Source organism: Camelus ferus, chromosome 26 (assembly GCF_009834535.1).
Source record: "Camelus ferus isolate YT-003-E chromosome 26, BCGSAC_Cfer_1.0, whole genome shotgun sequence".
NCBI classification, from domain to species: Eukaryota; Metazoa; Chordata; class Mammalia; order Artiodactyla; family Camelidae; genus Camelus; species Camelus ferus.
Genome location: NC_045721.1, coordinates 23,438,412 through 23,450,463, shown reverse-complemented (window position 1 = coordinate 23,450,463; position 12,052 = coordinate 23,438,412). Strand labels below are relative to the sequence as shown.

At 38.9% G+C, this 12,052-nt stretch overlaps 1 protein-coding gene across 3 annotated transcripts in view; it reads right to left on the bottom strand.

Moving 5' to 3' along the window:
• The window catches only part of GPM6A (glycoprotein M6A), a 222,281-nt gene that overhangs the window by 106,726 nt on the left and 103,503 nt on the right, over positions 1-12,052 (bottom strand). Inside the window, exon 1 of one of the 3 annotated variants that reach the window (XM_014553799.2) lies at positions 10,252-10,784. The exons of the other annotated variants lie outside the window; for them this stretch is intronic. Coding sequence (XP_014409285.1) covers positions 10,252-10,288 — 37 coding nt within the window. The 5' untranslated portion in view covers positions 10,289-10,784. Of the gene's footprint in view, positions 1-10,251; positions 10,785-12,052 lie in introns of those variants that run through there. 3 annotated transcript variants of the gene reach the window in all.

Genomic DNA, 12,052 nt, shown 5'->3' with positions numbered 1-12,052 from the left:
AGTGAGAAAAATGTTATTACCTTTGTTATTACACGTCAATATATCAAACAATCAAGTTTCCAAAATTTTGCCAATTTCTGCTAGAAATGTAAAATAGCACAACAAATTAATGAGCTCACTTTTTTTGGAGAAAAAGACATTTGATAATCTTACTATGCACTCCGTGTAAAGATGATGTGCAAACGTAATCACGTTATATGGGAGTGATGAACACATTAAAATTTTTCATGAAAGGTAGCACACTGACAGTGCAGATATACCGAAGTGTCATTTTTGTAGAACAAATTGTTTACCAGTAGAAATTTGACATAGTTCAACCTAATACATCCATAATTAGTCAAATAAGTCACAAATTACCCAGGAGACACTTAAAAATAACTCTTTTAATACTTAAAGGCTGAAGTAAAATGAACATGTGTCAAGATGCAGGAGGATATGTGCCAAGAATCTGATACAGATGGAATGGAGTGGCCAGTGGATCTGAATTTTTTAATAGAGCATATTAGATTAAAAATATACTCTGTATTTTTAATATTTTTCAAACTGTGCAGTGCTTAGTGGGACAGAGGCATGGGGAATCCAGCTGCCTGAAGAGACCTCAGAGCCATTAGGTTATAAAGATGCTGCTTTTGCATCATTGCAGAATTTGAAAGAATACATAAAGCAGTAGGTTTGAGGCCAGATATTGTAATGATGATATAACTGTGGATGTGACGCAAACTCACCTTCTGATTTATCAGAAACAACGGGTAAAAATATTTTTAGTATTCATATAAAATTGTAGCCACATTTTTAATGAACACACAGATGATACTACAAAACATCATTATGAAAGAATGACAGATGTCATATATTAGCAGGTCTCCTCACTCTTCTGTGGAGTAGAGTTTGACACCAGTAATAAGGGTTTGTCACCTCTTTGAGGACCAAGTTTTTATCTAGGGTTGCAACAAATCACTGCACAAAAATAACACATAAATAAATAAGTAAATTTGTCTTTTCCCAAGATTTTACTTTTTGGCCTTGCTATAGATACTTGGCATATAAAACATCACATAACTTCAGATGTTCAGGAAGAATTCACTCTCTGTTTCACCAAATAATGTATCATACATTTATTTCCAGCATACATTAGTGATAATATACTAAAAAAAAATTAGTAACCAAACTGCAGGGAGAAAGAGATAAACATTCAAATGTTGTGTGGAAATGTTCCTCACATATAACTGAGTAGAGCTTAAATGTCCTGCTTTCAGACTGTGCCTTGTTCACCACCACAATATCGGGCAATTGGTACAGACTACATACTGATAAAAATATGGAAACTGAAAGCATACAAGAAAGTGAAAGGAAATGCTGTTGCTCATTGACATGCTAGTCTTGTAATTTATGATCTTGAAAACTGGTTAGATGAAGCCTCCAGAAAACCTCATCTCATTAAATTGTCCTCAATAATTTAAAACTTATTTTTTCTTTCAATTTTTTCTTCGATCAACACTTACTAATGAACACCATGAGCCTAGTGTTAGCAAATTTATAAACCATTATATTGAATTTTCTTTATCAGCCATCTTATAAAATGTTATATCACCTTCAAAGTTTCAGTAACCATCTTCTAAACTTGACAGTTCAATGAATTTCACTTAATTGCTAAAATTGGAATGCAAATAATATGTGGGTTCTTTCATAATAACACGAAAATCTATTCTTTTTTTTATGAAGGTTGCTATCAAACTATGAATGTACTTCAGATCAAGAGATAAAAGAACTTTCTAAAAATTCAAATCTAATGGCATAAATTGAAGTCATGGCAGCATTTTTCCAAACTAGGCTTAGCTGCTCTGTAAGATCTGCCTTAACTTAGAAAAGTGTTTCATCTTTCCTTCAGCTTGTATGGTTGACCTCATCTTTTCCTTCTTCCTCTTCACCCTCCTCTTTCTCTTCCTTTCCATCATCACCATCGTCATCACCACCATCATCACCACCATCATCATCACCACCACCATCATCATCACCACAAGGTATGAGTGAGACTTTGCAGACTGGGTTTCAGAGCAAAAGATAAGATCTGAACCCCTAAGAGATTTGTACTTTTAAAAGGGAGAAGGGGCAGAACATTTATATCAAAAGACAGTAAGAGATGTCTTTTATTAAATGTTGAACAACATTTAGCAAATAACTGTTATAATTCAAAAAATGATGACCTCCTTAGCATTCTTTAACTTGCAATTCTGGCTCTCTGCGCGAAGGAAAGTTGCTCCGTTGTCATGTACATGGTCTCAGTGCGTTATTATGAGAGGAAAGGAGGCATGGGGAGGGGTCTGAACTTACTACATGCCTACTACGTTGCAGATTCCATGACAGGTGCGTTCACCTGCTCACTACTACATCTCACACTCACGTTAACCCCACCAAACCCAAAGATAATGGTAGAGAAAATGAATTCTGAAAAAAAAAAAAAAAAAAAAAAAAAGGGTTTTGAGAAAACTAAGATTGAATAGTACAGACTAAGTTATATAGAAAGGGAGTTACGGTAGAGAACCTGCTATTGTGGATGGTTGAGTAAAGAGATTTAAAATGTTTTAAGTTCAGTTATTCTATGAGTAGCATGCAAAGCCATCTTTTACTGTAAAAGAATGAGATTTTTTAAAAAATTAATGAGAAAACTGTAATACAATTCCTGAAGTATTAAATGAATCTGGGTTTAATAATACATAGGTTTTACTTAAGACCTTCAGAACTTCTCAAAGTCTAAGGCTGGTTTTAATGAATAAACCATATTTAATGTTATATCTAAGACTTCCATTGTTCAAACAATGCTCAGTCTTATCTTTTAAAAAATTGATTCATTCTAGTTGCAAAATACTGAAGTATGTTTCATCAAAAATATAGACAATTCTCTTCTAGCACCAAAAAAGAAATTTCCAATCTAGAATTCCAGAATTTGTCTTTGAATGCTATTATTACGGGAAAAATGATTTTCTAACTAGACATACTTTTTTTTTCTTTGAAATGAAGACTATCTCATTAAGTTAAACTCTTCTTTATTTTCTGGATATTTGTATAGGTTTTCTTCAGTTCCCTGTAGAGTTAAGTTTGAACTAAATATAGCCATTGACAAAATGGTGCCCATAAAAATCCAAGAATATGTGAAATTGATAAGAAAACTATGATCAATGTAGTTTTCTTATTAATATTAACATATGTATTTTGACACTAGATACTTGATATGAAATGCTAAGGGCAGTACTAAAATTTTAAATATTAGCTATTATATTTAGTATTTTTCCATGAAAAATAAAATCATGTTAGTACAGACAGTTAGCTTTGTTTCAGACGTGCAGTCACTAAATTGAAGTGATATGGTGTAGACCATTACCAATGAAAATTTATGTCCACTGATACAGAAAATGTGGAGAAATGTCTCAAAAATTCAAAAAAAGGGCTAAGTTTTCAGGAAAAGGGATTTGATCATGTACTATTTATTTGAATTATTTACTAGAAATTTGTCTTGTCAAATAACAATAAAAGAATATAAAGAATTATAATTTTATTTTATTAAGAAGAAAGAATAGCTAATTCATCATTCAAAGGAACTTCCTACTGGAGAAAATAAACTACACTTTACGATAGAGAAAATATTTGCCCAAACATTGAAGTTTCTATTACTAATTAGTGGAAAATTATAATTAGCAAATTTTTTTTTCATTGCCTCACTTTTACTTGAGAATAAAATAAAAGCACACATGATCCCGAAGAAGAGGCAATGTGACCCATATGTTCTGTGTTCCTAAAATCATCCTCAGGATTGATTCCATCAGATCACTCTTTTGTAGGGGAGGTGTACTAAAAGATGATTATTTCTCATATGATGGAAGCTTAAGTCCAAAAACATTAAGCAATTTAAACAAAGTACCAAATGTCTCTCTCTCTTTGGGAAATGCTTCTGATTGCACACAGCAGTAACGTTCTGACACGTTGATATATCTCAGTATTTTAGGAACATACATCATGCAAAAGCCAACAGGCCTCCTTCCTTTTCTCTCTGATCTCAGATTTGCTCACATTGTAGCTTAATTCCCCAGTGTACTCTATAATCAGACCCCAAAAAGCTGCTGACTTTCATCTGTGACCAAAGTTAAGTCTTCCACTCACAGATTGAGAGAAACAGTTAGCTATCTTCTGTTTTTCCTCCTTTTTTTTTTTTCCCCACAGAGCAGCAAGGGAAGTTTCTTCTAGATGAAGCCTATCGCAGACAATGGTCACCATTTGAACAGAGAACACATGGGAAGATGCCAATCAGTTCTGTAACGTCAGCTAATCCACAGCTGTGCCACCTGTCAGGATGGATGCCGTCCAGGAGGATTTTGAAAATAAGCCAGGCAGTCTGCCTTCGATGTATGAAAAAGAAAGCTGTCAAACATTCTGCATTGGGGGTTGGGGGGGTGTGTAGAGGAAAATGGAGGCCAAAACTGACAAACCAGAAGTCATCTTCTGTATTCTATGAATCCCATATGCACCTCTGCCTTTGAGACTAAAGAATAACTAATTTGCAAGAACCGTTCTGAAGTCATCACTCTGTGTACCTCCTGTATCAGTATCTCGGTCTTCCACACTGTTCTTCTCACCTAGTTTCCTTAAATGCTTAAGGTTACGTTCCAGTGCAAGGAATTTAACAGTGTCAAGCACTTCCATTTTAAAAGGTAAATACGCTCATTCTAATGATACGGTAAAAAAAAAAAAAAAAATCAACAGATAGCCTTTATCCTAACAGGATGGTGTAACTGGTGTTATTGAGCCCCTGGGACTCAGAGACAGCTAGCACCTCGGTTATAGAAAACACAACTAGCCACAGGTCTGATGGAAATATAAGATGACAAGAATCTGAAACAGTAAACCTAAACTGCAGAAGTCATAATAACCAGGGCGACGCAGAAGTTCTGGGAATATTTACTAAATTTTATGAAAAATACACCTAGTTTTCTCCACTGACTGGTATCTTAGAACTACACTTGATAACAACATGAAGTTAATTTCTTAAAGTGCAGCAAACACAAGTAAAAGCATGGCTGTCAAATCACAGGACGGAATCTTCCCATGGGTTTTATAAAATATGAATCTCTGAAGCTTCTTCTAGCTTTGTTGTCCAGGATGTCTGAGATGGCATCTGACAATGTTTGTTGAGATAAAGTTTGTCCACTTGGACCTAGAGAAACAAGAAAAATTCCCTTCTCATGGGTCTATAAGTAGCTGACACCCAAAAAGCAAAAGGAGGCTAATTAATTCTTCCATTTCCATGATCATTCAAAGGTTGTAGACGTTACTTGCCTAGCCCCTGGTCTATGGGTTTCAATGGCTTACTACTAAAGATTCTAGTTCACAAAGGAGACACTTTGACTCATTCTGGTTCTTCTGTTTCTCTTACAATGCCTCTCCAAATATTTTACTACCAATGCTTACTTGGTACACTATAGGGGGAACTAATTACGCTAATTACTTGAGCATACACGAAGTATACATTTGGTTCAGTTGCCACTTCCCAGGTTAAACTTGGGGAAAAGTTGTTAACATTAAGTCCTTTCAGATCAGACTCCTAAAAGGATCTTGACATTTGTTTTCTTTAGAGGCATTTTGATGGCAAAGAACAGAGATTCACTCAGATTAGCTGGGGGATGGGCAGGACAGTCACTACAGAGATACATGCAGGGATGAGGAGATCCTCAGAACAACACACCAAGAAGCATCTCTGCCCAACCTCAAGACAGAGTCCCATTGGCCCAGCTCCTCTTTTTGGAGTCAAGGCTTACAGATCATAGATTGCTGGCTCGCTAGGGATTGGTTGCCCTTGGGGAAGCTATTCACATCTGGCCAGAAAGACCCAGAGCTGGCGATGAAGAACACAGCCACGAGTTACCGAGCACAGCTGCCTAGCACAGTAGACGTGTGGGGTCGAAGCAGGTGCAGCAGGCAGGCCACACTGACACCCAGGGCAGCGCAGCGGGTGGCAGGTCGGGCCCTGGCCTCCGTCTGACTGTATCGAACCCCGGCTTGACTATTTGCTACTGTGAGACTTTGGTCAAGTTAATTAACTTATTTGATTTGTAGTTTTCTCAACATCAGTACCACCGGAGGTCATCGTGAGGAGTCAGTGAGTTAATTTATGTAAAGCCCTTTGGCCACAGTCTGGCACTGAAATCACAGGCTAACTCGGGTGAGCAATAGCGCCCGTAGCAGAGCCAGGCTCCTCTCTTCTCAGGTGCTACAGCAGTGTCTCTTCAGAGGTGACACCTGCCTGACGGAGGGTTGGGATCCAAAGTCATCTTGCAAGGCAAAGAGAACCCTAGTCAACAAAATGTTTGAAAAGACTTTGTCAGCCTATAAATATGATACACATGCTTTTGTGATATGTGTGTATCCTTTATAGTGATATGGGTGTATAAAAGTAGAAAGTAAAGTATATAATTATGAGCAGACATGTCAAATATAATTAGATCGTGTTATTAATTATGAGCTAGTACAATTGAATGGCAAAAAAAATCAATCTGTGCACTGTCCTTTCCTTGAGATATTTGCGCTGGTTTTAATACATTAAGAAGATGCTGACATAACACATATGTTGGGCTAAGGATGAACGAGGACCATTAAACACTGGCCATGTGATCGATGCTGAGATGATGACGCCAGACAATTCACACCAAATTTGAGCTTCTGCATCCTCTAGTGACCCAGCCCTTGAGGGTTGCCAAGGACCAATTCTCAGAGAGAGTCAGCGGTGGACTCTGTTCAGCTTGAGAAGTTGACAGTGTAGATTTATAGGCTGCTGGTTAGTTATGCTAAAAACCATGATGAGTAACACCGCGGCTGTTATCTTCTCAGTTGATCAAACGTTGCCGGTACATAACATATAATTTTGAGGCTTTGTTTCCTGTTCAGAAATTAAATCAATCAGGTCTTTGGCTGTTAGGAAAAGTTCAGCCAATTTATGAGGATTCCAACTTGTTAGCTCTTCCAGTTCATTGCTGTTTTCCGGTATAATTTTATAACTTCTTCTAATCATTGCTTCGTCAGTGACCTCCTCTGTGACCTCTCCTAATCCAGTAACGTGCTCACTTGAGGTCATCTACAAAGTCGTGATTACCCATTTGGCTGGCCATGCGAACACAGTCACCAATTCACTAAGGATCAGACATCTTCAAATCTCCTACATACATCTCTTCCCACAGGACTGGGCAAAATGTTCCAGACATAGGAGCAATTCTACAAGTCATAAATGTGTATCTCTTAGATCTTTGTAAAAAATCTCTTCATGCACTTTGCTCAACTCTCTACAGTAACTGAAGCCCTTGCTGGGTTTGGTGACCATGTGTCTCACTCGTGACGACAGTGATGCTGGGTTGATTATGGCTGTACCTTACAGCCAAGTTCAAAACAGCCTCTTTTCTTTCTTTTTCTTTTTCCTCCAGTACGAGAACACTGTGGCTTTGGTTGAACACAAGTTAAAGTAACTGGCTTTCATTTAGAGGGCATATTTTAAAAAAAACAACAACAGTATTTCCTTAAAACACTGGACTCTTACTCAGCACAATGAGAGACTTGCCTTTTGGGAGGGTGGTAGACATGGATGGAGCAATAGATAAATGACCCTCATTTCCGTTTCACACCAAGGTAAGGGCTCACTGAGCAGAATGGCTGGTGAAGTCACCCCTATTTTAATTCTCTCTCCCCAGCTGAACACATACAGTTAAATTGGTGTAAATGTTATAGGACATCTTTCAATTGACTTTTACAGATAAGTGGGGAAGGAAGATCTCATTTTGAAGAAAAATGTATTTCTTACAGAAGACCTTCTTAAGCCCTTAAGTATCAACTCCAGTATTTTTTTCAAATGTTTATGAAGCCACTGGCTTCCATTTTACATGCTAGTTGCATTTGGAAGGTGACATGAGTGAATACTGACGTGAATTTAAGTCCTTTAAATTGCAACAGGGAAGAATAGATTTAAATTGTAAGAAGGGACAGGAAAGGATCTTTCAAATGGGAGAGGATTCTGTGATATCTGAATTATTATTTCACAAAACCTTATGCAATTCCAGAAAAACAGGATAAGGGTTAATGCAAAGTGTTGCTTTCCTCTAAGTGGATGGATCATTTAAGTCTGTCCACCTAAACTCTTGGAAAATCTCTAAGGATTTTATCTGCTTGTCAAGGAACTCCTCCAACTTAGACCCCATCACCTTGTACATTGCTGCCCCCGCGCAAGTAGGGAGGCCATTTACCTTCACATATAACTTTCTAACAACAAACTTATATAGAAAAGCTGTCATAGGCATAGTTGAAAGGAAGACAAGACCAGGAATGAAGAAAATCAAATCTTTCTCTTTTTCCAATAAGGAAAAAAAAAGCTTAACCACAGATATTCTACTTATGTATCTTTAGATGCTTGTAGATCGTTATACCATTTCTAATTTTTAAAAGCTTATTTTCTACTGCAATCCCTGATCGAAGCATAGACATCAATGACAAAAAGAACCCCCTGGAGACAGGCTCTTCCATCACAGCAATGCTACCCCGACCCCAAGGAAGGAAAGATTTTCAGTGTGACCGGAGGGAAAAAAAAAAAAACACAAATAATTACATCATTTTTCTCAGTTCCTGCACCTGCCAAGGCATGCTCAGACATAATCCACCTGTTACCATCACCCATGATCTATCGCACGGTTTTATTTAGGGTACTGAATATCATTTCTCTGTTTAAAATGATCGGCTTATATTTCCTTAAACAGGCTGCCTGGCCAAGAAGCAATCTTCTTATGTGCTATAAACAATATTAAAATAAGATATTTTACTTCTAAAGTAACATAGTCAATTGAGATGCCTTTTAAGGATGGAAATTACCCCGGCAATTTGCCACTTCATATCCCTGATGAACACTTCAGCTATTTGTCCATATGATACAGGGAGCTGATGGATTTAATTTAAAAATAGATCACATTCTATCTGTGTAGGTTATTGTGTCTCTGTTACAGAGTATCATTAACAAGTGTGCTAATGACTAAAATTTGGGCACCGGTTTATGCCTTCTATTATCACCTTCCTTTATTGCTTATATAAAACCTGTATTTACTGAATGTCAGTGGTCTCCAATGATATATACGTGAGTGTGTGTGGGGGTGCGTGTGTGTTAAGATAAAAGACCCAGTGAAGCTGAATGGCTCAAAATAATGAAAAAACTATCCTATATTTCCAACCTACCTATTTTATCATGTCAAATACAGTTTTCCAAAATAGTGCACTTACATACATTCAAAATCAACCTGGATAGCTGAGCCTTTCCCATATTGCTCTTAAACATTACCTTTAAGTTGCTGTTTCCCTCCGAAGAACACAAGAGCGTTTTCTGCAACGTTACATAAGCCCTGAACGGACAGGAGAGAAAACGCTGCCAACTCGGGGTGAAAGGGACCGTTCCCTCCAAAGCTGCCACTTGACACACACAAATCCCAGAGTGTCTGACTCATTTAAAATTGCCAATACCTGGCCATTTGCAACCTATGGGGGAAAAAATGACAATTGCACTTTGACCCGCACAGTCAGGTCTGCCTGACGGGCTTAGAAAATGCATCAGAAAATATCCTTGACATTTATTCCTCAGAAGCTGATGAAAATCAGCTCTTCAGAAATGAAACCCTTATTGTCGCTGTACACTCTGAAAACTGACAGACCTTTGCTCCATCTCTATTAACACTAAACTGCATCCACGCGAATTAAAAAAGGATTTTTTTTAAAGGTGCCCCACGAAAACAGAATAAATACTCTCTCGGTCTTTGTTCTATCAGATGTCCATTCAGAGGTATCGATAACGGTTACATCACCAGATTTTTAACTACAACCAGCTCCCAACACCGCGATTGTGGTGCACACCAGGAATCCCTTGACCCAGGTCGACAAGCGTGAAAACATGAAATAAATGAAGGTTAACAAAGACAGGTCTGAAGAACGGCTCGCCCCAGTACCACAACGCTCTTATCACTAACACTCCACGATGCATCTGGGTACTTAAATCCGAAAGATTTGCAAATAGTGACAACATTCATGCCAGGCGTTACTGCAAGTGGGAAACTGGACTAAAGGGGACAAAAAATGCCTTCCAAGAGAGAAACATTCATTAGCCTTCCTGGCAAGTGTCTAAAGCAAACAAGGAAACTGCGAAATACTTACTTAGTGACAAATAAACCCTCTCCAGCACAGTACCTTTTTGTGTCTGTCCCTCTTCCATATTCTCTTCCATGGCGACCCTTCTTCAGCAGAATCTGGTACCCGGAATTAATCAAAAGCTCAATTGGATGTAGGAAAAGCGAGCGCTTTTTTTTCCCTGGGAAGCTCCCCCAGCAGTGGCTTGGGTAAGTCCTCGGAGCTTAGCTAAGGCTCCCTCGCGCCTCTTGTTTGCTTGGAGACAGGCTGTCAAGTGCAATTTCATTCAAATTACTCTTCCGTGAAGATTATCAATTTTTCTCCTCAACGCTGCCCATTGTGTACCACTGTAAGCAGGTATTCAAGCAAAGAGCCTGAGAATTTTGGGGGGAAATTTGGTCTGAATCCCAGTAGCCGAGGCTCTAGGATTCACAAGGCTTGCTTTGCATTTCAAATGGGGGAAAGAAACTGAGGTTTGTATGGAAATCTGGGCTTTAAATTGGAAGCAGGCTGAGCTGGGAACAGATGGAGGGGTGTCTTCCTAACAGGAAGCAGACCACCAACCCAAAATCCCCCCTCTCTGCCACCAGAGTGGGAAAGCCCAGATTCCCGTAGGTTCTTTATGCTGCAGTGCTGCTCCGCACCCAGTCAGACACCTTGCAAACACGCGTCTTCCTTTTCTCTCCTCCCCAAGTCTCCAGTTAATGTGATTTAAAAGTGCCAAGAAAGGCTGCAATTATACCACCTCAGGCTTTATCCCTAGAAGGTTATCACCGAGAGAGGACGTGTAAGCTCACACCTCTCAGATTTAAAAAGATGGAGAGGTCTGATTTTCAAAAGAATGAGTATAAACCTTTAAGCCTGAAAGGCATGTTTGAAGCACTCATTTCCCTTCAGTGCCACAAGACTCTTAAAGGGAGAAGAACACTGGCATTTTTGTAAAAAGAATCTTTGTAATGTCTTGTTATAATTTTTGCCCACTGAAACTGCCAACTGGAAACGGGAATCTCTTGAAAGAGAATTGTTGCAAGGGTCAGTATTGGGGAATGAGAAGGAACAAATTCTAGGGAAGGGACAAGAGGAGAAGCAATTTACGATGGGATTCTGCAGTCGGATTTGGAATGCAAATCACAACGCTGCAGTCTGGCGATCAATTAGCATTTGTACTTCAGCCTGCTGAGTGACAGGGCACCATCCAGGGGTCTCAGGACTTCACAAAAGGTAGAGTAAGAAAATAAACAGTGTCTCTTTCAAGGGGCATCAACCTCGCCTCGAGTATAAAAGGGAGGAAGCATCCCTGTCTCTGTCTCCATCTCTAAACAAGCAAGCACCAGAGAAACACACACACGCGTGCACACACACGCACATGTGCACACACGCACACAACACACGCGCGCGCACACGCATAGCTGTAATTCTTTACCTTTAAAGAAAAGTAATTTGCATCCCAGTCACCCGCAGTGTCGGTTTCTTGCATCACAGCATCTGTTTCACATACACTTTTTAAAGTGGGTCAGCACGCGTTACCTGCCACCCTCAAAACCATCACAAAAGCAACTGTTGAGACGAAAGAGAATTCTTTACAATATTCTACTATCTTCCTCATGATGTCTCATAAAAGCCTGTTTCACCTTCTCACTCCTACAGTCATTTGCTATTTATTTTCCTCTATTCAAATGAACGTAACCTAAAGGTGAATGTCATTCAAATACATCAAAAAGCTATCTCCACTGAATGTGTTGCAGTTGTATTCAAGGGTTCCTGAGGGCTGCTTCCTCAAGGCACGGACTGGACAGGGGAACCCACAGGGGAATCACCGAGTCGCCGCAGCACCCCTGACTCCCCTAACTTCTCCCTAGGC